General features: G+C 46.3%; 1 protein-coding gene across 2 annotated transcripts in view; it reads right to left on the bottom strand.

The window, feature by feature from the left end:
- Positions 1 to 647: 647 nt before the first annotated feature.
- The window catches only part of ABL1 (ABL proto-oncogene 1, non-receptor tyrosine kinase), a 76,646-nt gene continuing 50,843 nt past the window's right edge, over positions 648 to 26,450 (bottom strand). For both annotated transcript variants that reach the window (XM_038156063.1, XM_038156064.1), the window contains exons 2-11: positions 23,301 to 23,474; positions 22,264 to 22,559; positions 16,920 to 17,192; positions 13,002 to 13,086; positions 12,461 to 12,638; positions 10,116 to 10,300; positions 7,847 to 7,999; positions 7,134 to 7,223; positions 6,636 to 6,800; positions 648 to 4,311 (exon numbers count right to left, since the gene is read on the bottom strand). In XM_038156063.1, the coding sequence (XP_038011991.1) occupies positions 2,612 to 4,311; positions 6,636 to 6,800; positions 7,134 to 7,223; positions 7,847 to 7,999; positions 10,116 to 10,300; positions 12,461 to 12,638; positions 13,002 to 13,086; positions 16,920 to 17,192; positions 22,264 to 22,559; positions 23,301 to 23,474 (3,299 nt within the window). In that variant the 3' untranslated portion in view covers positions 648 to 2,611. The remainder of the gene's footprint in view (positions 4,312 to 6,635; positions 6,801 to 7,133; positions 7,224 to 7,846; positions 8,000 to 10,115; positions 10,301 to 12,460; positions 12,639 to 13,001; positions 13,087 to 16,919; positions 17,193 to 22,263; positions 22,560 to 23,300; positions 23,475 to 26,450) is intronic.

Genomic DNA, 26,450 nt, shown 5'->3' with positions numbered 1-26,450 from the left:
CACCCTTACCGAGGGGGATCAGAAATGCAAAGAGCTGGGTTACAACCCTAAAACATCATTGTGGGACCTCAAGCACATCACACACTGTCACCTGCCCTGGTTTCCTTCTCATCCTTTTTCAGTCTTTAGCATCTTCATTAATCAAAGCAGTGGCTGATTTTAGAGGCTGCTCGGTGCCTGGAAATGTCCCTCCCCCGAGGTTTACTGGAAAGGCTGAAGGAAAACAGAAAATAAGAATGGACAACCAGAAATGAGGGAGGGAACTGTATGAGGAGAGAAACTCATGGGTCATTTCACAGCAGAGGAGGAGGAAAACACAACAGCAGCTGAATTACAGAATACAAACCATTAACAGAGGAAAAGTTTAGTCAAATCTCTGATATAAATCTCCTTGAAGACAGCAGCAAAGTCTTTGATTCAGGAGAGGTGATGACACAGTGTTACTCTGTGCATCTCTTTTCTCTCCTGACTTTTCAGAGCCAGATCAAAGGAACAAGGGAAGGGGCTGCTGGCCTGGCTCTGAGCACCCCACTGTGCTGAAGGGTCCCAGGGAACCACCCAAACAGGGAACTCCTGGTTTTGGATGAGGAGTCTAAGGGGAGTCAGCTGGGTTGGAAAAGCCTCACTCACTAACAGACAAACACGAGTTTTCCTCAACATTGATTTATTTTTAAATATACTACGCAAGAGAGACTGGAATAAAAAACAAATCAAAAAAATGGAAATAGAGAAAGAGAGAAGAATTGAAAGTCATGTACAGAAACAATCTGTACTGGACTAAATTAAAGGGGAAACGACCCCCTTAAGTATCACAGAGATGAAGGACAGAGCTATTTACACACTGTAAAAAAGACAAGTCTACAAAAGTGTGTAATAACAAGATACAAATGTATAATATAGTGGCACAATATGTTATCAAAGTAAAAACAGTACCTCCAGGAAAGAGACAATTCAAGGGCTGGGGTTTTTCTTACATTTTTAAAGGCAGCCTGTGGCAGAAGTGTGTATTTTCTTTTGAACATTTGTCACATGTTAAGTCATGGCTGTTTGTGAGGGCGAGAAGTGGCGTGAACACACACGAGTGAACTACTAGAAATCATATACAAAACAAACAGTTCCAAAGAGAACAGCATAAAATACAATTGAAGGCAATTAGTGTTTAAGATACACAAGAGGAGTCACGAGTTACAGGGGAACAGAAAACGGGAAATGTGTTTTTCTCATGTTTGGAACTGTTAAGAGGAGTTAAATTGCACTGTTAATAGCCCTAAACCTTGTTCTTTCACTATTGTCACCAGTCACAATTAGTTCCCAGCATTAACTGGGAAGGTCACAGGACCTTGGCAAGGAAGGCCAGGAGTCTTGCTGTCAGCAGGTTGTGGCAGTTTCCTCAGGAGATGCACCCAGAGGAGCGTCTGCAGTCTCCACAGATCCTTGTTTGATGCCGCATGAAGGTAGGAATGCTTTCAACCCCAGAGCCCTGGCACTGGAGCTCCTGCCAGGGGGTTCCAGTGGCACAGAAAGGCAGGCACCACAGCCCCCCACAGCTCTGCAGGAGGGCAGGGGCCAGGCTCCATCTCCCTTCACCAAACAAACAGCTGGAAATTCAACTGGAGACACAGCACGGCAGCTCTCACCCACTGCGAGGTGCAGGCTCAGCCAGAACAGCTGCTGGAGGCACAGCTGGATGTGGATGGCTCACCCTGAGCCTTCCCTTCCCACTGCCACCCTCCCAGCTGCCCAAGCTCGGTGACCCCCACCCCAAAGACCAGCCTGATCAGTGTCAGCCATCACCAGAGTGCCACATCCTCCTCCAGACCTTCTCCAGGCCTGTTCTGCCACCGAGGGAGATCCACAAACAGGCTCCTGGGCTGTGACATCAGCGGGTGCTGCCTCCAACACTGCAAGCCCAGGCAACTCACTGGAGCTCAACAACACTGAGAAACTACTGAAAACACAGAAACCAAGGGCAGCAGGTGCAATCAGAGGAAGAATTGGGGCAATCATCACTTGTAGCATTCTGTCATTAAAAAAACCTTACATTAATAATTTCCCCCCCTTCCCTCCCAAGCACCAAATCTGTTGCATTAGTGTCAGGTAAATGTCAGACTCGGGCCAGGGCCACATGCTGGGCAAACTCTCCCAAGAAATGCAGTGGGTATATTGCTATCCAAACACTCATCCTCATGTACAGGGGGGCAGAAGGAGGGGACAAAGATGCAGTACGAAGTCCTCCTGAGGAGGAGGTCATCTCAGTGTCCATCAGTCTGGCTTCAGTCTCAACAGTCTGTCCAGAACAATAAAATATTAATAAAAAGGCATGGTGTGACATCAGCATTTAGACTTGTAGTCCACAAGGCAAGAACTCCACAGATAAGACGGTTACAAGTATATGAAACACAGGGAATCTCAGTTCAGAGGGTGGGAAGTGCCTCCTGAACACAGCCCTGCCCTTTGGAGCTGGGGTGTCCATTCACAGTCTGCATCCCTGGCACAGCCCTAACCCCAGCGCCCCGCTCCTTTGTCAGTCCACACGTTACTCTCTCCACAGCTGGCTTTGGCCCATTGTGATGGATCGATTCACTTGCTTGTTTTCCAGCCTGGTTTCTTGCTACCTCTGAACGATGTCGCTGATTTCTTTCACCGAGCTGAGCAGTTTGCTAAAGTCCTGGGTGGCCGCGGGGCCGCTGCCAGCGCTGGCGGGGCAGATCTGAAGCTCCCTTAGGTTGTTCTCCAGCTTATTGATGGCCTCCCGAAAGGCAAATTTGTTCCTCATCTGCTGAATGGAGTCCACGTAGCTCACGCAGAAGGTGTAGAGGTTCTTGCCAGCCTCCAGGACGGCGCTGTGGCTGGCCATTTGCTCAGAGTTCTTGCTGATGGCGAGCCGCAGAGCCTCGGTGCTTTCCAACACCACGCCTTTGGTGATGGTGCCACTGGCGATCCTCTCCGGGGGCTGCCGGGTCTTCCGCAGCGAGACCCTGGTGGATATGAGGGGGATGAAGGCTGTGGATGACGTCTGGTCCCCGCCTGGGGCAGAGGGTATGGATGAGGAAGAGGCAGCTGGGGTTGCTGTGCTCAGCAGCAGCTTTGTAGAGGACTGTGGCTTTGGTACAGAGGGGATCCCCAGCTTTTTCACACCTTCCCCTGACTGGTTTGGCTTGATAGCATCACTGCCTGCAGCCTCTCCAACCTGAGTCAACTGTTTGGATTTCGGCCCAGACACCACATCTGCTGCTGCTTCATGGCTGGGGCTGTGAGAAACCTTCCCAGGCTTGGCAAGGGAGGATGAAGACAGTGGGAGCGGAGGGGCTGGTTTCAGCTTCGATAACTTCCCTTTGTCCTTCCCTGCCGACTCCGAGGTCTGCTTGAGCCTCCTCAGGCGTGGCTCCTCAGAGGAAGCTTTGCTGGCCCCCACGAACCCAGCAGGGTTGGGTTTGGCAGCAGAACCTTGGTCCATCATCACAGTGGTACCTAAGGCACTGGATTTGACTCCATCATCCTTGTGGAGCCCGCTGGAGGAAGGAGGGGCAGCAGGCTGCCTACGGCCAAGTTTTGGCGTCAGGGTGGGAGGGCTGGAGCCAGGGCTCGACTCGGCATCTTTGAACACATCATCAGCAGCCTCTTCATTCTTCTTAAGCAGCCGTGGAGGAGGGGTCACTGTTCCCCTGACAGCAATGTCAGCCTTGGCCTCGTTCGCCCGCTTCCGAGGCAGCGCTGGCTTCTCGCTCTTGTGCCCCCCGAAAGTGGAGGAATCAAACTGGCGTCCCGTGGACTGCAAATCCCGAGGCAGAGTCACGGATTTCCACTCCGTGTCCTTGGCTCCGTGGGGCACGCAGGAGGCTGAGCAGGACCTCAAGAAACGCTTGCTGGAGTTGGAACTGCTCTCCTCCTCACCAGCCACCCCTCGACCGCTGCTCATCGTGCTGGACTTCTTCCGTAAGTGGGGAGATAAGAACCCAGAGTTCCCAGCCACGACCCCGTTGGTGACACCAGCCCCGTTGCTCGGGCACTGGAACTTGGAGGGCTCAGCTGTGTCTGCAGAGGGGGCAATGAAAGCTCCATTTCCAGCATCCCTGCACTCCTCCTCCCCGGCCGCCCTGCGCTCCGAGTGTCCGTCCATCTCCCTGAAGGAGCTGCTCCGTTTCGGAGGGGTGGGGGCAGTTTTCTTCTTCTTCTTGATCAGGGCACTGAAGAGGTTGTGCTTTTTGTCTTTTGGAAGCAGCCGCTCATCTTCATTCAAACTGCTCTCCAGGGCCACCCTCTCCTTCCGTGGGAGCAAGGGAGAAACAGCAGGTTCATGATCCAGGAGGTCTGCAAGGGACAAGGGAAGTTTTCTGAGCATTGCTCAAAGAGCCAGAATAACCCATTTTCTTACAGGATCAGACCAGTGCAGCACCTCCAAAACGTGCAGATTCTCTAAACAGACACAACTTCAGAGCAGAAATAAAGCAAGTGCAGCCACACTCAAGCCTGGACTGAACATGGTCTGTGATCCATTCATTCCTGAGGTGGCTCCCAAACTACTTTCCCTGTGGGTTTCTGACTGGAAGAGTGACATACCAACACTACATGTTTGCGTTCAGATTCCCCTCCTCACATCTGGAGATTTGTCTAAACTTCACACTGTGAAGAAGATAAATAGGAAGAAGCCTCTGCTTTAGTCCCTGTGCTATTGCTGTCTTTTGAATCACTGACCCTCTGAATTAATAAGGCACCTCTGTAACCCACCTCCATCCCCAGGCTCCTCGTTCATTTTCCTGATGTCATCCTTTGTGGGGAATGGGAAGAACTGTTTCATGAGCAGAAATTGAGATCAAGATATGACACTTCAGGTCGTAGCACTGTGAGGATGCTCAGCTTTGTACAGCTACAGAGAAAAGGGGCAGTGCCAGCCTCCTCCAGCAGCGCTGCTGCAGAGGGAAGCCATGGGGTGACCCTCTCTCCACTTACAAGCAGCACTTAAAAATGAATAATGGTTTATAATAAATTCATAGAGAGTCCTGAAGGTCTCTGTGTTTGACTGACAGAGGGGCTCGTTCCCAGGCCAGGCACTCCAGTGGCATTCTAATCCAAAGGAGGAATGCCTGCAGGGCAGCATATACATTTACAGCTTGACTAGGCAGCAAGAAGGGAGATGAAGCAGAGTCATAAGGAAGGATGCTTCTTAGTCACATATTGGTGATCATCATGCTATGGGTAGGATTTTGGCTGAGGAATGGATTTTGGTTGAGGGGAGAGATTTGTGTGGTTTTAGAGGACAGAATGTCTGCACAGGAACACTGTAGCTGCACCATTCCCACAGGACTCAGGGAGACCTGGACAGCCAGAAGAGCCAGACCATGGCCTTACTGAGTACAGACACAGTAGAGGTGCAGAAATCCAGAGAAAACTAGCAGCTTGCACAAAGGATCACCTTCCAGCAGCTGGACTTGCTATGGAAACACTGACAATTGGAAGAGAAACTGCAATGAAACTTTATTGTGAAAAAATTTCCTCCACAGTAAAGAATGAAATGATTCCCAGCATAATGTTAAAATCATATTATGCCTGCTGTACTTTAATTTCTCAAAGCTCTCAAGTATTTAAATGAAATTATTTTAACTTCAAAAGCTTGTAATAATAGGCAATTACATTTCCTATATATGGTAAATAACCTTCCTGCCTGAGTCACTGATACTTTCTTTTTCCATCATTTTAAATCCCCTCTTTTCCCTCCCCCTGTGCCCAGATGTACTTTGGTTACTGACACATGTACCTCTGGGTGAATCTGACATTACACAAAAGAGGTCAGCCTCATGAATGGTCAGAAGAGGCAGCCTCAACAGGAGCTGCAAAAAACCCCACTGCATTTCATTTTACATTCTTCTTTTTCAAGCACAGAGCTAGACACAAATCTCCTGTACTCATTCAGCCTTTTACCACTGCTTTTATTACCTCGGAATGGAAGGTAAGTGCCTGAAAAAACTGATTGGAAGTTTAATTTTATGGAAGAGTCTGTAAATACCTCTTTGTCCCTTGCTGAAATTATATTTGGTGCCTGCCAAGAGTAATACACTTCTGTGCTGCAAGCACAAATCTGGTAGGATGGAACAGTGAAGAAACCTCCCTTATGGGGCTTGCTAAACCCAAGCTATCACCCTGCTTTAAATTATGCAGTGTGGTAGTGTAAAGTGGCTTGAACACAGCAGATTACCCAGCACTCAGATGCAGTGGGAGATCCCACTGATAGCTCCTGCCAGGGAATGGGAAGAGGATATGATCAGAGAGCTCTGTGCTCAGGTTCTGGTCTTTAGGGAGCTGCAGGCAACAGCCATTAAGTTAAAAGAACTCCAAGGGCTTCTCTAAGCAACAGCAAGGAGATCACCAGTCCCTCAGCCAGTTAAGCATTCACACTCCCAGCTGCTCTGTGTATCTGGCTCCAGATTTAACAACCCACCTTTGCAAAAACTAATAAAAGGAGTTCTGGACCCAGGACAGCAAACTCAGCAGCCTGTCACCCAGAAACACAGCGCTGGTGCAGAGAGATGGCACCTGTGATTAGGCACAGCTTTGCCTACGTGAGGGCCTGGGGCTAGATGTGCATTTTGTTTCCCCCTGTATTTCCTGCAGGAATAATGACTTTAATTAAAACCTACCACATTCCCCCTGGCCTCGAGCATGTGCAGCCTCCAAGCCCTCGTTGGCATCTTTGCTTTCGGCAGCTCTCCTCGACGTTCGCGTCTTGGTTGGCAACTCTGGGGCTTGCAGGAAATTGCTCACCACACTCCTCATGCCCTTCTTCCCCAGCTCCTTCTCCACCTCTGCAGTGCACAGAAGAAAAACAAGCACTGAAATCAACTGAAGATAAAAAACTAGTGCTCTGTTTGGAATTAACAGCACAGAAGAAAAGCAAACAACACAAAACGGGCTCCTTGGGGTAGTTCAGCCATTTGGCCCTTTAAAACGAGATGTTTGCCCAGAAAAAAATAACCACATGTAAACAGATAACTGCTTTCCACATCATTTACACCAGAGAGTGTAACACAGGACTGAGTTTCACTGCAAAGCAGTCTGTGCATAACAGCAGAGCTAAGGATGCAGTCAGCCCTGACCTCACCCCTGGAATTGCTGGTCCAACAGGGACCCAGACCTACCATCAGATATGCTGGATTCCTGAAACATCGTTTCAAAGGCCTGATGGATCTCAGCAAAGGATGGTCTATCAGAAGGACTCCACTGCCAGCCTGAAAAAAAGCACACCACCACTCAAATCTTCCCTCCAGCAGCAGACACTCAGTACCCTGCACCAGGAGGAGCCAGAAATCACAGCTCCCTTCCAACACACTGAGATAAAATACTGACATGAAAATGTGATTTACAGGGTGCTGAGTGTCTGCAACCACTTTGGCTCAGTGACAGGTGCAGACATCCAGCACTCCCTAAATCAGGTTTTGGTGTCAGTTGTGACAGTAGGTGCTGAGCACTGCTGGGGAAAAGTGCAGGGCACTGAGTCACAGTGAAGAGTCACAGTCAGTCCTGCAAGAAGCCAAACAAAGCTCCTGCTTTATCCTTGGAGCACAAGCTTTTCTTTAAGTTGTCAGGAAAAAGGAGACAAAGGAAGCATTGAGATCTATAACAAATTTCCTCTCTGGGCCTGTGGGCTCCCAGTAGAGACGAACAGCTGGTTTCATAGCATATTCATCCTCTAGAGAAAGCAGTTTTAACCAAATACTTCCACACAGCACTGCACCTTCCCCGATACTGGCAGGGGATTCTCATGCCTTGTTGTACAGAGCCAGACCCCTGCTCTTTTATCGCACCCTTGTAGAGCTACAAAGCAGCATCTGCAGGGCTAAGAAACACTTACATGCTCTCATGAGCTCATAAACTTTCTCAGGACAGCCCTCAGGACGCTCCATACGATAGTCCTTCTCCAACAGCTCATAGACTTGAGACAGGTCAATCCCAGGGTAAGGGGACATACCATAGGTTGCAATTTCCCACAGCAGAACACCAAAGGCTGCAGTAGAGAACAAGAGGTAAGGAAAAAAAAAAAGGGAGGGAAAAAAAAATCAATAAGCTTTGTTTTCATGTTGAATTTGAGAGGATGTTTAGTGGGAGTAGTCACTAAACTGCTGCACACTTAGACCAGCCCTGGGTGGCTCAGATCCCATGCTCAGCAGCAGCTTAAATGTTAAAGAAGCGTAACAAGCCTCTCCGTCAGCACAGACAAGTCTCCTGCGATATGACAGGGTAGAATTAGACTAATTTTCAATGTATCAGTTGTCTCAAACCTGAACGCCTTGAGATCCTTCAAGTCCTATTAGAGGCACAATTAAGAGACTTCACAGTGGATTAGCTGAAACTGCTTCACTGCTGCACTGCAGTCGCTCCCCCAGTGTGACAGCTCCTCTCATTTGCAACCTCTCCCTGGAGGACTCACACATTTTTATAGCTCAGTGTTTTTGGGGTGCCCTTGTTTAGCTGCAGTGTGGTCTGGAAGGGGAATTTGGGAGGCAGCAGTGAAAGTTTCAGCAGTTGCTACCAACAAGATACGGTGAGGGTGAGACATTTTAGGCCCAGGGAAAGCTGAATAGGAAAAGGGAGAGCACAAAAAGGGTCTTGGAACAGGCATTCAAGTGGCAGCAGTCAGTGGGGATGCAGGTCAGCAGCGGGGTCAGGCAGCTAACCCAGGAGTCAGGCACACAGAATAAACCCAACACCAGTTCAACAACCTGCGTGTAATTAGCTCAGTCACCCTATTCTGCTCTTAACCTGAACAGAAAGCGATTACAATTCTGCATAAGTAAGGAAATCACATCACATTACATGGCAACGCCACCAAGGGCAATTTACATTAGACATTTCTGTGCACAATTTTCTTTGATTGCTGTCTTGAGGCAGTGAGGTGAAAACATCTAAACCCTGGCGTGCCCAGCAGCAGCCCTGGCCTCCGGGGACAGCTGATCTCTGATGAGATCCCAAAGTCCACTGCCCCAGCTCTGCTTCCTGAGGTTACATTAACCCTAACCAAAATACCCCACATTCCTTTGGGATCTTTCCTCCCCAAGTACTCTGCTACTGAAAGGCACCAGGGATCCTGCAGCCACCACAGCAGTACAGCAACATCCTAAGGCTGTGGCAGACACTCAGCAGCCTCACCACATGGAAACTCAAAGCAGCAGACACACCTTGGTCAGCAATCACATACTCCCTGGGAGGCTGTTTTGGCTTTTCCTCTTTTCCTCCTCCATTTACAAAACGTTTCACATCAGCCATCTACCTAAAAGTTTCTTCAACATAAAACCTTTCTCTGCACATTTTCCCCCAAACTGCAGAAAACTTCATCTCTGCTTCACTACTGGCTGTTGGTTTATACATAGAAGATGCTCAGGATATCATTTTCCAAGTGCCTTTGGGACCACATTCCACAAACTTTCTATCTCATGTCACTGGGCACTTCTGAGAATTTGACCAACAGCTATTGCAGAGATAGAAAACCCAAAGAAATGTACTGATAAAAGTACAATGAGATTTTCTGTGGTCAGATTTGATACAATACAACTCAATTTAGCTAAGTCTACTCTTATCACCAGCACTTCAGGGCTCTTCAATAACCATTTGTCATCAAATTTTCCCTCTGCTTCTCCTCCATCTCATTCCAAAGATTATTCTTTTAAAATGCAGAAAGACGAGCTTGGAGCTATCACTAGACAGATACACACATAATTATTTTTTAACATAAAATGAACCAGATCTTTTACTCCTTGAAGTAGTTAGAAAGTTTTTGGCTGTATAATAATGTATCACTTCATAGTCCTGTGCCAGAACCCCACCAAGGCAGTAGCACTGGTGCACTTCAGCCCCATTTCATACATTTCTATAAACTCTACAGTACCCTTTACTTTTCATATTTGCCAACAACTCAAATATATAAAATCAGGTGGGCATTCTCTGTGCTCTGCTGAGACTGCCTAAGCAGAGATTAGTTCCTGCACTCTGAGAAGCTCACAGAACAACGTGGCTCAAACCAGGGAACTTGCTGCTCCCTCCTGAAATGTTCCACAACAGCCTCATTTCACAGCCCTGGAAAAGAAGACTATCATCTGCATTAATTTGCCCATGCAAATTCTTACCCCAGACGTCGGATTTGATGGAGAACTTGTTGTAGGCCAGGCTTTCTGGTGCAGTCCACTTGATGGGGAATTTTGCTCCAGCGTGGGCTGTGTAGGTGTCACCCGTCATTAACCTGCTCAGGCCAAAGTCTGCCACCTTCACCAAGTGGTTCTCCCCTACAAGGCAGTTCCTGGCAGCAAGGTCCCTAAAAAGAAGACCAAAAATAGGCAATGAGAATTCTTTACCATCTCACTTTTAGCGACAGCAAGGCAGCCTGCTGTTCCCGAAGAAACCTGGGCCTGTGTGATTATTTTGATCCAAATATTACACAGAAATTCTGGAGTTACACGCACACACACAAGAGGGAAAGTTATTTTCCATTCCCTCTTCGTAAGACTGTCATCCCAATTTTTTTTTTTTTCTTCTAATTTGAAGTGAGAGCTTCAAGAAGCCCCCTCACTTTCAATAAAAGCTGCCACCCTCAGGATAAAAATATTTCAAAGAAATGTCAGTGCTCAAGTTATCAATAGCTGGGGATGAGCACTGAATAAACTGAGTTTCAATTCCTCACTTCTTGCCCACCTCTGTAGCACTACAGTCACCCCAGCCAACACCAGCCATTCTCCAGAACTCCTTTTCCAGTCCTTGCTTAAGCACCAGGATGAGCTCTCAGCCCTGCTCCTCCTCCTCCCAGGTGCATCACCTTTCACAGCACAACTTGTTCACAACCAGCATTTGGCCTTTGCAAGCCTGCTGGAGCCTCTGCTATCAGTGCTGGCATTCTCAAAGGACTGGGCAAAAAGCAGATTGAACTTTTTCTCTGCACTTTTCTCCACCGCTGGCCCCACCCTGGCAGGTGAGAGATGTGCACGTTGCATTTGCCACTTCCCTGGTTTGTACATGCTGTTTGCATCCTTGGAAATGCTTCAGGAGGATAAAAATGTAAAGCACAGAACTGCATTTCTCCTAATATTAGGTTTTGTTAAAAACACTTTTCCAGATTATGTCACATTGAACTAAAAACTGATTGTACCAGGAAGCTCCTGTGAGATCTTTAGATATGAGGCAGACACTGCTGTTTCTGTTGCTTGTTCTGCTCCACTGGAATAAATTAAAAACCAGAAAAAAGTACATCTTACTGGATGCCCATTTAAATTTCACAGTGTTTTTGAATGTACCTCCTTATCAATGCTGATTACTACAATGTGTATCCAAATAAAAGCTCCTCTCCATAATCAAATTCCTCCTCCTTCCTGATTGATTAAATGAGGTCAGAGCACAGCATTTGAATCCATGGATGTGAATTGTGACAACACTCTTCAAATAATTGGGTAGGTGGTTATGGGGGTGGCTGATAAGGAAAAAAGCTACTATTTATTTAGATAAATGGGTCATCAGAAGTAAGAGGAAATTAAATGAATGGCAGAGAAGACAAATGAGATCCACACAAAGGAGTTTTTAAAGTTTACTTCCTGCAGGCTGAAGGGACAAAATCCTTTTAACAGAGCAAATCAAAGGCTGGAAATTTTAATTGGCAGCATTACTGTTCAATTTATTGACTGATAGCAGCATTTAACCAAGCCTTTCAAGCAGCAAAGGCAACTCATGGCTTGGAAGAGCACCTAGAACTTTACACATGATCTTCATATTTGTCTCTATAAAAAACCCACGTGCTAATTCCATATTCCAGTTAATTGGGCAGGAAAGGTCAGGCTACAACACCGAGAGCATCTTGTACAAAGCTCAGCCACTCTGGAGCCCTGGTGCAGGATGTGTCATTACATTGCCAGGAGCCCATTTCTGCAGACAAGGAACGCAAAGCTCCAGCCATAATTGCAGCACACTTTAAAGGTCAGAGTCCCTGAGACTTTTAAGACAGTAGAAATGCTTATTAAAGTGAATACACAATCTGGACAATAGCATGGAACAATCCCTGCAGTGGAAAACAAAGTGAAGCAAACAAGAAAGAACAGGAGCTGGGGGCAGTGCTGGGAGGGTGATTCTGCTGTGGGGACCTGCACACATCCAGCATCACCAACTGCAGCTGGTTTGAAAGGCTGTTAGAAACAAGGAAGTGGCTTTTCTGGTCCATTAAAAGTCCATTACTTTGGGCTTAAATTCACATTTCAGGCTTTGCCCAAAACATGTAAGTACTGATGTGCCTTTCACCTGCATCTACTTCAAAGGCAAGAGAAAAGCCCTGAGAGAAAACCCATCCTTTGGGCAGGTTAATAGAGTCTGCCAGATTTCCACTAGTGTGTTAAATACATGACACCCATCAATGCCGTGATAGACTGAAAGGGAGGAAAACACATCGAGGATTGTTCTGTGCTCAAGATTCAAGGGTGCTCACTGTCCTTCCTACCTGTGGATGAAGTTTTTCTTCTCCAGGTACTCCATGGCTGAGGAGATCTGAGTTGCCATGTACAGCAGCACCACAGCATTCACCTCCTGCCTGTTACACTCTCTCAGGTAATCCAGCAGGTTCCCATATGTCATGAACTCTGTGATGATGTAGAAAGGAGGCTCCCGTGTGCACACCCCTGGGGAACAACATAAAGTTGACAGCGAATGTTGGAGAATATCAGTGAATCTTCAGGTTTCATCCTAAAAGGCAATTTGCACCTCCAGAAGGCAGAAAAATGGGGCTGGTGGAAAGAATGGATTCTGCTTGGAAGTGGTTAATAGAGGGGCTTAATTTTCTGCTTCAGCCTCTGGCAAATTAAACATTAGGGAGACGAGATCATTAGGAATCATGTATTAGTGGTACAAATTGTGAATTTTGCCAGACAATAAGTGTCTGTATTTAAAGCCTTGCTATGGTAAGCAGCTTATCTGCTCCTTAACATCCATATCACTGCACAAGGGTTTAGTTCAAATCCCTCTGCTTGGTATTTATCACTTACCTAATAATTGCACCAAGTTCGGATGCTTGATCTCCTTCATTACTGCAGCTTCTTTCAAGAACTCATCCACCTCCATGGTATCCTCCTGCAGAACAATGGCAAAGCTTTGGCAAAGGCAGCGTACACAAAGGAGAAACAGATTTTTGTATGAGGACATAAAAAGAACTGCAAACTGACAACATACGCCACAGCTCTCACAGAGCAATTTTTCCCTGTAGCCACAACACAAAGCCAGGGAGTTACAAACATTAATTTTTTTGGTATGATTTTAAAAATACATATTTTTGTCATTTTCATACTAGCTGAGCTTGCTGGGGCAAGAAAATCCATATCCCTTTTGTGAAGGGTCTCTCACAGAATGCTCGGGAGCGGAAAAGGAAAAATCAAGCTTGTTCCTAACAGAAAAAAAAATAACATGAAATAAAAAGTACAGAAAAGGAACAAGAACAAACATGAAAGAAAGGATACACCACAATCAAATGCCCGAGAGGCTGCTGAAAGGCAGGCCCTTGTGTTCACTGGGCAGGAACAAGAAATCCCCTCTCTCAGTCAGGGAGGCACGACCCATGGCAGCCGTGGTGTGACTGAAAACCTAAGGTTTCACAGATTCATTTCTGGCATTTAGAGCCTGACCCATGACGTGTCCATTCTGGATAGAGGTGTCACTACCAATTTGTTGGGCACCATAAAGTTACTTGGCACAGCACAAAACCAAGGAAGATACAATCTTGCTCAAAAGACAGATTTTTCTGAAGCAGATACGCCCCAAATGGCTGGAAGGTCATTTCAAAGTGGTGCAAAAATACAGATCTATTCCTAAAGCAATGTTTCTTTCTATATCCATATTTTTTTCAATGATGGATTAATGTTGACAGGCTACATGGACAAAGTGTTTTAGGGAAGGATTGGAAAGGATTTACTGCTGCTGGTGAGAACGATAACAGTGGGCTGCCACTGTGAGATCCAGCCAGCTCCCTGCTCTGCACTTAGCACTGAGAACATTTTTCCAACACTTCCATTCAATCATTTACTATTCATTGCCAATTAGCTTGATTGACAGCTGCGATTTGCTCAACACACTGTCAAAACTAATAGTCCAAAGGTCCTTGTGAGCAAAACCTTAAACTGTTCTCTTTGGCAAAGGAAACTGGGTTAATAATCCAGGTTGCAAAATTACCCTAAATATGCCTTTGTCTTATTCCTGCTACACAAACCTTGGAAGGTTTGTCCTTTGCATAGCTGCTCCACAGTTTGAAATTTCTTACCTCTCAGTGACCATATTAATAGGAAGGACACATACAGAGAACCACTGTAGCAATGACCTCTCTGAAAATCTGATCTCGTGGAAAGGACCAAGCTTTAACTGGCTTCCAGCTCCCACTATACTAAACCACGGCAGAAATAAAACAGTTCTGGCTGTCCAGCATTTTCCCTGCACAGCACAGGGCCATGCCATGATGGCATTAAGGGACACCAGGGTTACATGTTGCCTAATTTAAAACACAGGCTTCTCTGCTGGCGAAAAAAATAAAGGAGAAAAAAAAAACCCACAAAGAAAAAGCAGCAGCAGTCCTAGGGGCAGCAGAGCCGAGGTGAGCAGTAAGAAATGTGCTGAGCTGACCAGCTCACAGCAGCTCAGCCATTAAATGGCCCTCAGGAGAAGCAGCTGTGGCCAGAGTCACAACTGGCTGCACTTGGTCCAGTGCAGGTCACAGAGCCCTCTGTCCCCACAGCCACCGCCTTGTGCTCCTGTCCACTTTGGGAGTAAAACCACAAATTCAGAGCGTGTCCTGTTATAACAGCCCCTGATAAACACTGTGTCCTGTGCAACTCACAGAGCTGCCAGGGATGGATTTTAACAGGCAACATCTCATAACCAGAACACGGTCCTGCCCTCCCCAGTCAAACACTGAGGAACAGCGTGTGCTGCTTCCATCGTTTCTTCTCCAGCTCTGTGCCAGCCATGAGCTATCTTTAGACACTTGACAGAAAACTGAACAACAAATGGGTGTTCATAAGCATCATTATTCAAAAAGATGCTGGGAGGACTTTTTTCCTCCTCTCTCTTTTAGTCTTCGCTCTCCTTTATCTTTCTTATAGAGATATCTGAGGTAGAGGGGGAAGGAGCAAGAAGAATCATACAAAGTTTTGAAAAACATTCTCTCAAAGGAAAATAAAATGAGTCATCCAAAGATTCGGGCAGAAGCTGCAAAAGGCTTGTTTTTCCCAGTAGAACTGGGATATAAATGTGATTTTAAAATGTTTCCCAAAACTTTGAAGAAAGCTATAATCCCACCTGTCAGGCAGTAGACTAATGGATTTAAAGAAGGTGGATTATAAATTTGCTTTTAAGGATGGTTTTAGCGTACGTAATTGCAGGTTGAAGTGTTTCTCAACTCTCTTCCTGGTTGTTCTTACACTCCCCAGTGGAACACGCTGCTCCATACTACATTATGAACCACTTTTGGTCGTGTTTCATTAAATATTTATTTATTTGAAACAGCCATGGTCTGTATTAAGGTTTCTCCTTTGCACAAACAGATTTGATGGGATTACACACAGCTTGTCTTTGTTGATGGGTTTTAGGGAGAAGAGAATGAAGGCAACAACTTCAGTTTGGAGCAAGACGGGAAGTCTGAAAGCATCAGGAGTCCTCACACTGCAACCAGCAGCAGGAAGATGCCACTGCAAGCCGTGCTCCAGGGAAGAGCTGAGCTCTGCTCAGTGCGAGCAGGTGCTGTGCTGAACCTGGTCACATCCCAGCCCACCTGCACCGCGGCGCTCCCAGCGATCCCGAGCAGGGACAACACTAGATGTCACTCGCTCCCTGTGCAAGCTGCACTTGGACTCCCCCGCCGGGAGCAGCAGCAGGAACCTCCAGAGTACAGAAAAGGCCAAAATGAAAATACTTTCTGCAGCCATGGCAACCCAGAAGTACTGAGGCAGCTGCTGCTTGGAGAGCAAGGAAGAAATATTTTCCCCAAATCAAGAAAAAGTTCTTCCCCTGACACTGAAGCATCCACACAGTTCCCTCCACTTCAAAATTTCCATTGCAAAAAAACAAAAAGAAACAAACGAAACCCTTGGTTCTGTTTGTTTCTGCAAGACCAAACCACGTCCCCATTCGAGGAGAGAGAACATGGTGTCAAGTTTGCATAAACTCCTATTAAGCAATCAAATGCAATGCGTGCAGATGGTGCCAGAAGATCTCAAGACAGTTTTATAAACATAGATGAATTAAGAAATGACCTTATGAACTCACAGAGCACTATTTGCATTTCAAGAGACAAGGAAACCAAGACGCAGAAATCAGGGAGCAGAGCCAGAAACAGAACTGATTATCCAGTTCTTCATTAAAGCCACTTATGAATTTTAATATACCTTAGCTTGCATACCATTTTTCCTCCTCTTGTGTCTTTTGATAAGAAGCAGCTGTGAACAGTTGCTTAAGACTTTCAGGTACACAGGGAGCTTGTCTTTTGGGAAAGACGCCACATAAGACAGAAAATCAAAACATGTAAAGTCTCCCTGAAGCACAGCCTTTGAATTTTATGTTGACTGACTCACAATCCACAGTTTTCTTTAATACCCCAGCTTGTGCTGGTGTGTTCATCCGTGAACAGCTCACCTCTACCACACCCTGAACACGAGACGCCGCGGCACTATTTACTTTTCTAAGGTTTCATCCATTCTCCAGTAAAAATTGTGCTGTTAACATCCTCCTTTGTTTAGATACGAGTGTTACAGGTATCACATAAACCGTAAGAGGATCAAGCTGTTTTAAAAATACTCCGTTTCCAGCCTACAGCACTCAAAGGGAGGGCCACCATCAATACAAATACAACCAGAACTGAGGGCAGGCAGCCAGCCTGAACTTGCTCCCCGCTGAATGGGGACTGCTCCGAGATTGAGTCCTACCTTGAGAGTTTTCACAGCCACTGTCAGGTTGTACTTCTTCCAGACTCCTTCATAGACCTCTCCATACTGGCCTCCACCCAGCTTGTGCTTCATGGTGATGTCGGTGCGCTCGATCTCCCACTTGTCGTAGTTGGGGGACACGCCGTAGATGGTGGGCTTGTTGCGCTTGGGCGCCGGGTAGTGCAGCGTGGTGATGAGCCCATCTGCCACGGTGGAGTGGTGATGGACCAGCTCTGCCAACGTGTTGAAGCGGCTCTCTGAAGACACATAGAGCTGGGAACCAAAGGGGAAGGGAAAAGCTCGTTCAGGTAATGCCCCTCGGAGAGCTCGTGCACAGGAACTGCATCATCAAATTGTGAAAGCGAAGTGTGGTGCTGTTTTTACTCGAGCCACGGAACTGTGAGCTCCAGAAGCTCTGTAACCAGCTCCAGAGCCCAGAACAACCAATGCTTACATGGGAAAGGCATGGATTCAGGAGAAAATACATGCACTTTGCCAAAACAACAGGGCAGAAATGGCTGCAAATAGCACTAGACTGGCATGCTGTTGCTTGAGATGTCTTTTTTGAAAAGGCTGGTCAGTGGGACCTTTCCTGGAGAGTATGGGGGGGTTGCCACCCTCAGTGTCTCAACTTCACTACTACTTTTTGGGTTATGACAGTTTCACCTGCCTAAATTCTCCCTGAAGTGTTGCTGGCAAATCAAAGCTTTCCCTGCTTTAGGCCCGAGCTTCTGCAGAGGTTTAGCATGAAGTCAGGAGCTGGTCTGCTCCATCCCTGTGATGGGCACTGATCGATAGCACAGAAGGAAAATCATTACCACTGAATGAAAACCTGCTGCGAGGCATGATAACCCATATTTGTTACCTTCTTAACATTTATACAGAAGATCCATTTTAAGCCTAAAATCCTGCTAAAGATAACGGACAACTGACTCCCTCCCACCAGAGCTGTATGCTTCCAGTTTTCATCCTCAAGCCCAGTCTTCTGCCAGGCAAGGTGAACAAAGCTAGAAATTGAATTATTTGAAAAGTGCTGGTTACACCTGAAGGAGACAGGGAGAAATCTTTGTATCAACATGCATTCTGCATCACTGTCTAGCCTACAACACAGAAGATGGAAGAGCTCCATTCCTCACAAAGGACCAAGGTTTGGCAAGGGACAAGCTTGCAGGAAGAGCAGCACTGTGTTAGAACACCCAAATTCCTGTCCACTCCACACACTACACCTACTGCTCCCATCACATGCCAACAGCTATGATCAAACTTCCCAAATGCTTCTGACACGCTGGATGCACACTCAACAGTTCCTGCACGTGTACTGGCCATCTGTTTGGGATTTCAGGAGGCTGGGAAGTCGATGGGGCTGCCAGGCATCCAAAAAATCCCAGACTTAGAGTAAAATTCTGCTTCTTCCACCTAGACAGAATATTTGGATGGAAAAAGAAAATGCATCTGTGAAGCTCCAGCAGTAAGAGAGTATCACCAACAAAAAAGGGAGCTGTGTTTGCAAGAGAAAAAAAACAAAAAACATTTGCAGGAAGGGACAAAACCACCCTCAAACTTGATTAGTCTTTCTAATGAAGACGGGAAAATAATGGCAACCTCCTGGGGAGCATGTTCACAACTCCCTACCAGAATTAATCAGATATTCTTTTGAAATCTCATTTCAAAACTATGGCTAAAAAATCCCCCTCAAATGAAAAAAAAACAAACCTACAAAAACCTACAAACTTTTCATGATCCAACAGGTGCAATCATCTTAAAACCAGATGTTCTCAGAACAGAAAAGTGACAACATAAGAAGCTGTTACAGCTGCTTGGTGTGAGTGACCAAGCATTAGCCAGTACAACTGCAATTTAGAACAAGCCATGCCTGTTTGGGAATGACTTGAAGTACTTGCAGTGGTATGAGCAACTCCCATGTTACACTGAGAATTAAAATCTAAAAATATGGATGTAGAAAAATCTGAACCCCAGGATTACTTGGAAGTATTAGAGAGGCACAGAGAAGGAAGCTCCCCCCATGGTTTTATGGCAAGTTATATCTCACAAAAATTAGAGATATCTGCATTTAGCGTGACAGATTGTATGATCCTGTTACAGAAGGAGAAAAAAGCTAAATAAATGGCCAAAGATTCAGAGAAAAGCTGTAGCAGGATGAGGACAGAACAGGACTGCCCTGTCCAGGCCACAAAAACAATACTCCATGCCTTAACACTCATGAATTTTTCCATTTACATTAAGATAAACTTCCACCATTAAACATGTTTATTCTGTAGGCAGGTTTTTTCTAACCTCACACTGATGACACCCAACAGGAAAACCATGTGGTGCTGCTGACTTGTACTCTCACAGAGGTGACAGACCCAGCATCTGAATTTCGTAGGGACTCAAATTTGCTTCCTGGCTATGTTGTTGACACATTATTTGGTCAATTTTTGTTTATCAAACAAACCATAAACACCAGTCCTGTTTCAAGGGGCTCTGCTTGCACAAATGGGCTGCTCATCTGCACTTCTGCCACCAGACCACATCTCTTTTTTCCTGGCTGAGGTATTTTGTACAGGTGGTTAAACTGGCCCGTGCTAACCTCAGCACATCCTGAATCCAGTGGCACTCCCACTCCTCACTCAGCAGACAAAATTGAACATCCATACAAAAAAAATCCATGGAGGTTCAAGTCTGCATCCAATTCAGCCACTGGAGGATCCAAGAGACTCAAGCAGGACCCCAGGCCTGCCTCCTTCCTGCTGAGGACAGCAGGATTTGAAGAACTGGCTGGACAAGGCTATTTATTCAGTTGGGTTACTCAATAGAAGGTTTTCCCTCAAGTACTATCAAGCCAGGAAAACCAAGGCCTCTGTACCACGGAAGTGGCTTACCAGATGACTGGCTGCACTGTGCCAGCCAAATCAAGAAAGGTCACTTTTAATACCTTCCTTAAAAAAACCCCAACCAACAAAACAAAACATTAGAGGGTGGTCCAAAATAATATGACCCATTAAAGTGGCAAATAAAGAAAAAATTCCCACAGGAATTTTTTGAAGCTGTTGAACGCCAATGCATTCAATATCATTTGTACTAAAATTAAGATGTACAAACCTCTGATCTCTCTAGTCCCTTCAATTTTCTCCCAGGAAAAAGTCTGGGTAAGGCTTTGCAATGCAGGGCACACCACTGTGCTGAGCAGCAGCTGCTCCACGTGTTCCTCTAATGCCTCTTTCTCCCGAAGCGTGTTCTGCCAGGCACAGGATATGATCCCACCAAAGCCATTCATCCTTACTGCAGCACTGGGAGATATTAAACTCCCTGGACAGGCTGACTAATGATACAGCAGGCTGGGAGGGCCCCAGGTGCTCAGGGCAGTGAAGGTAAGAGCTTTCCTCCAGCAGGGCCATGATCTGCTGCGAAGCTGGTAATAAACAGAGTGTGACACGAGCAGCTCAAGAGCAGGACCTGCTCCAGCAGCCCCCATCCTGCAGAGGGATAAACAGGGATATTGGCTGGTTCTTTTCCCTGCTCCTCAGCTTTGACAGCCAGGGAGAGGGTGCTGGAAGAGCGTAGTGTCCCCAGCCCAGCAGCACATCTGCTGCTAAGATGTGGCAATTCACTGCCCGGCTGGTTAACGCAAATTGAAACCGATGAGGTTTAACACACCAGGCTGCCAGCTGCAGCTCATGATGCATGGACATGGCAAAAGGTCCCTGCTGCAGGGATGCTGGCACTTGGCACAGCATCAGGAGCACTGTGGCTACCTCTGTGCTTGATCCTGCAATGCCCAAAAGTCACAGGTCCCGGTCACTGCTGCTGCTCAATTTTGTATTTCCAACTACCACGAGCTACAGATCTGCTTTAGTGAATTGTTCCAACCTGGGCTTTTTCTCAAAAACACCAATGCAAGCAACTTTGTGGAAAAGGAACAGTTAACCTGGCTAACACAGACCTGAATGGATTACTGGAGCGCTGCAAAACTGTTTTTCTGGGATAAAAACAGCTCTGCTGGGATGAAAGCCTTCATATGCCAAACTCTATTACAGCTCAAATGGAGAACGTGTGCTATCTCCTCACGGACACATGCTTATTTACACCAACCCAAGGAGCCCTCAGTTCAAAACGTGAGCACTGCTCATCTGCCAGCATCTATGGGAATAGAAGGAATATCCACTACAGAGACAGGAGGAGGAATAATATTCCACATTGCCATGTAGTCCTTCAAGTATGCTGCATGTCAGCACTTCACAGAGCTGATGCTGACCACAGAGAGTGTCTACATGGGAGGGAGAAGGAAGAATCAAAATGCCATAAGTTGGAAATATGTTGCCTTAAATAACATGGTCAGAATTGTCTCAATTACAGCCCATTTGCTAAAGCAGACAAAAAGTATTTCATGACTGAATAAAATCTGGTTATCTTATTGGAGGTTTTGGAGTGCTGAGTCTGATAAATAGGAAACACAATTCCCTGTATTTTCATACTAAAGATTTTGCAGTCAGCTTTGCTGTAAGAAGAGTAAAGGTCTCATAGGACAAAGGAAAATTTGGCACAGTGGGCTGCTACTATACTTGATTACTTTTGTTTTTTTTCTTTTGAAGAAATGTAATGGCACAGAATCTGTCATCTATTAGATGCTGGCAAGAAGAGCCTCAGCAGCCATGCTCCAGATGCACACTTCAACTTCTGCACAGGATCTAAAGAGACACTGCTTGAAATAGATTTGTTAAAAAACAACATTTTCCAAATTCCAATGCCAGTAGAAATGTTTCCATGAAATCAAAACAAAAACCTGTGGAAAACTACACTTTTATGCTAACATTTCTCTGCAGCATCCACAAAGCACAGCATTGCACCACTGCTACAGCACACAACAATCTAGGGAAAAAATGAAGGAGCTGGGGACAAAGCCCATATAAAAGTGAAAGTGCCTACCCGTCTCCAATGATCACGCTGAAATACTGTAGAGAAATCAAAACAGTAGTTAAAATACTGCAGAATACCTCAGAAAGCATTCTGTCCCTAATATTTACAGGATTATTAGCAACAGGCACTGACTTTTCTGATTTGACAGTCAGAGATTATTTTTTGAACATAAGGGACAAGAATTCTCAGGATCTCTTATTAATGATATATTAGATTCTGCTCTAAAACTCTACTATTTTCTCCCGTAAAGAAAGAGAGAAAACGTTTCTGTATTACACACTTTGCTAAAGGAACAGAACTGTTTTGTCCCAGCCACATCAAGAACCTCAGAGTTTCCTGTAACTCCAGACCAAGCCCAGTGACCAGAGCTCGGAACCGCACAGTTCCAGCGAGTATCCCAGCAAGCTCTGCACAGCCTGGAGCCTACCTTGCCATCGGAGGCAGTGTTGATCCTGTAGTGGTAGACCCTGCCCTCGTAGCGCAGGGAGATGGATCTCTGCCCGGGGCTGCTCTCGCTCTCGCGCACCAGGAAGCTGCCGTTGATGCCGCTGCTCAGCAGGTACTCGGCGGCGTTGCGCGACACCGGCCCGTGGTACCACGAGTGCTTCTCCAAGCTGTTCACCGGGGTGATGTAATTGCTGGGGACCCAGCCCTGCCCGTTCTTGGTCTGAGCCTCGCACCACTCCCCATTGTGGTTGTAGCCCAGCACACGGAGCTTTTCACCTTGGGGGAAAAAAAAATGGATTTAGACACGGCAAGCCCGGGAGTTGAGGACAAAGATCAGTTCTTTCTGCCTAGAAGATCATTGAATAATCTCCTATAAGAATAGGTATCTGACTCAGCAGGGAGCATGTGTTTCTCTTCAAGCTTGAGTGCATCTCTCCAAGCCAAATACAGTCACATGCTTCAGATTTTTAGGCTCTCCTGCAGTTCTGCACCAGCTCCAGTACTGCTCGAGTTTAAAAAGTGAATCCAGCAAATTTTATTTTAACCGAGTTGGCTTGTTGGATTTAGGAAAGAACTGGAGTGGATAAACAATCAAAAAATAATTTCAATTAGGAAGGTAAGTAGATGTGAGTTGGAGTCCATACAGTGTTTTCTTTCTCAATCCTTCTGGTCCTTATATCTGTACAGTCATTTTTCATACAGGGACTGTATTTTGGAGAACTGTGAAAATAAGAGGCCAGCCTCCAAAATCAGCTTAGTTTAATTTCTCAGTTCAAATTCTTGATCCTAATGGAGAATTTAGTTTTGACAAACAGTTTCTTGCCCAATGCAATAAAAAAAGACAGTTATAACCTCTAAAAAGGCCGTGACTTTGTGAAATATTTGTATTTGTTTAAGATGATTTCCCACAGTAAAAGAATTCCACGGGGTTTGGTGTAAAACTTAATTATTTCACAGCGACTTTCCTTCCTACACCTTCTCCCACACTCCCAGTGGAATTCTGGCCAGTGACCTTACCTTTAGTTATGCTGAGAGTGTTGTCCCCACTCGCCACAAAATCATACAGTGCAACAAAGAGATGGGGGTCATTTTCACTAGGGCAGGAGAGAAGGTTTTCCTTGGAGTTCCAGCGAGCTGCTTCGCTCAGACCCTGCGGCTCAAAGTCTGACACTACCGGTCTCTGAAGGGCTTCTGGAGGAGAAAGAGGGAGAGAAAGGAAAAAGCAGGTTCATTTTGGCTGATAAAAGCCATCTGGCCAACCCACACACTCTGACTTTCTAAGTTGCATTGTTTCGTGACACGTGTGCTCCTCGTGCGTCAGAGGACAGATATGGACAGTGCCTTAATGCAGATCTCCTGCCACACGGGCAGGACACCCTTGTTCCACAGCTGTCCCCAGCCTTCCCAGAGCCCCCAGCTCCTGTCTCTCAGGAAATGCAGGAAAGGGAAAGCCCTTCTCCATCCCTCCAGTAAATGCAGCTCACGTAGGCTGTTTGCTGCCTGTAAATCCTTTGGCTCACACCTAACTGCTGGAATGGTTAGATTTGAAAACAAACCCAAGACCTTTAGAAGGTAAATCCCTTAATTATCCTACAAATGAAATGGCTAGAACGTGCAGCAAATGGAGCCAAGCAAGGTGAGATTTATAAGACATGGTATTTAAGAAGGAGTTAGATCTTTCTGGTCTTCACAGCTTTTTAAATAATTTCTCTTCTTATTTGAGGACAAGTCAGTATTTTTTTGTTGCCCTCTCTCTTGCCCATCACTCTCAAACCACAGCAGTGTTGAGCATACTTCTACGTTTTTAGGGACCCTAAGACAACTCCAAAGACAGAGATTCCTGAAAGCTGAGCTTTACAGGTGAATTAAAAACCAACCTCCAAAGTTTTTTATACACTGCAGCACATTAGGCATGCAATATTCAGTAAGTATCAGGCAAGTCCAAATACATCAGGGGATTTTACTGCAGTTGTTCCTGCAAGTCCTTCACTTTGGGGCATGATTGCAGAGTTTGGAGCAGAAATGTTCCAGATAATTGTGCCCCCTTCACTGTTTAACACGCTACCCCCAGATGTGCTGGCAGCACCACGCCTGACTGTACTGGCACAGAGCCAGGACAATAAGTTGGGAAACCCTTATATTCTGAAGGGTCATTCTCCATCTGGACGAGTTTGTGGAGCGAGGTCACAGAGTTGCACACAAACCACTGCGTCAGTGCAGCTCTGGGGACAGGAAACACGACGCTGTCACAGCAGCCCCTTGCCCCATGGAACTGCCCTTCACTACCCAGCATCACCCCTGTCTGCTGAACCCCTCTTCTGCACACACAGGGCTCTGGACACAGAAATTCCATGCCAAGCGTTTCCTAGACTGTCAGGTCCCCTGGGAGCACAGAACTCTTTTTATACCTGCAATACTCAGTAGCATTGTGCCTCTATACAGATGCAATCCTGTCAAAACATGATTTTAACACTACCGTTTGTTTGGCCTGGAAATTGAGTATAAGCTGTGCCAGCAAACCAGTGAAGAACTGATGCAACTGACATCAGAAAAGGCATGGAAGTTTAGTGTGCACTGGGACCTGTCCAAAATACCTTCCCAATGGGGAAATGCTAAAAAAAAAATCCCATCAACCCCCCAAAATTCAACCCTACAAATCATAACAATACACATTATTTTCTAATATCATCTTCGATAATGAGAGTGCAAATAATAGTGCTGGCCACTATTTACCCAATGACAATCTGGCATCCTTGATGTGTTGGTCAGGTGATCGCTGGTAAAGGCTCTCTGGGTGGTTATTTATGTACATGAGTACTACTGTATTCGTTGGAAAAAGTATATGATGTGTGTGAGCAAAATAGCAAACACAGACACTGCTGAGCCTGTTTTCCTAGCCAAACTGTAACTGCAGGGAGATATATTTCCATAGTGAATCAGAGCAGTTAAATAATTCCACTTTCTAAATGATTCCACAGTCAGAAAAAGTGGTAGCGTGTTGGGGGGTTGTTTTAAAGCACCTTGACATCCTGGCCTCCTCTTCCTGTGTCCTGCAGGAGAATATATTTTAATAGCCTGGGTTTCCTTCAAGGGTGACAACGAGACAAGAAACAGAAAATCCACTTTCAGAAATTAAGCTATAATCATTTTACCATGAAAATGCTTTGAAGCCCATTAAGCTCCCACATCAAACACAGGGCACTAGAGTGATGGGAGATACTCCAAGGAGTTAAACCATCAGTGAACACCTGGAACAGACAGACAGCAGAGCTGCAAGGGACAGACACACAACCTCAGCAAGCAGCAATGCTGTGATGCTCTCCCCCAAATGTGGGACAAACCAGCACCCGCTGCTCCGTGGGATGGACCATAACCTCCTTTAGGAAGGAAAATGCCTCCCACATGGGGCACTAATTCCACAGGAAGGCAGGAAATCCAAGGCAGGCTCCCCTCCAACTCCAGCACAGCGCAGCCCAGCGAGGATGGCTCAGGCACAAACAGGGATGGGGATGTGGGAGCAAAGCCAAGCGCTCCACAAGAATCCCTCCCTCGTGCCCAGGCCGCGGTGAGGCCGGGACTGACTCACTACACAGGGATGCCAAGGTATGTGCTTCGATTCAGCTGTGAGACAACACCGTGCCAGCGCCAACAACACCCACGAGTGTGGCACGGAGTCGGGGAAGGCTGGCTGTGCTCGACGACGTTCCTACAGACACTGACTCACTGAGAACGCCTGCAACACCAAGGACCCGCAGGAGCAAGGGCTGATAAACACACACACACACGAGAATCTGCTAAGCTGGAAAACCACACCGGTCTGCCAGTGAAATCAGGGGATGCTCACACCCTCTGTCTCTCCCAGCCTGACCCTCCTGTGCAGCCACAGGCACCCCAACAGAGGTGTGGGCTGTGTGTGAACGTGCTGAGCGGGAGAGCATGATGCCAGACAACTCTTGGGCTGGTTTTTCCAGAAGGTAGGAACCCCAAGTTAAGAACTGGGGTGGGCAAGGTGGCGAATGAAGCTTGAAGAGTGTCCAGAAAGGCAGGGTGAGGCCCTGAGTCAACACAGAGAAGAGCATAAAGGAAAGAGCAGAATTGTGGTGACCCGAGTGTAGCAGAAGCTTGATAGACCGTGACAAAACACACTTTTAAAGGTCTGGGCCCCAA

The sequence above is a fragment of the Motacilla alba genome, chromosome 17 (genome assembly GCF_015832195.1).
Source record: "Motacilla alba alba isolate MOTALB_02 chromosome 17, Motacilla_alba_V1.0_pri, whole genome shotgun sequence".
Lineage (NCBI taxonomy): Eukaryota > Metazoa > Chordata > Aves > Passeriformes > Motacillidae > Motacilla > Motacilla alba.
Note: the sequence above shows the minus strand (reverse complement) of the source record. Positions and strands in the feature narration are given on the sequence as shown.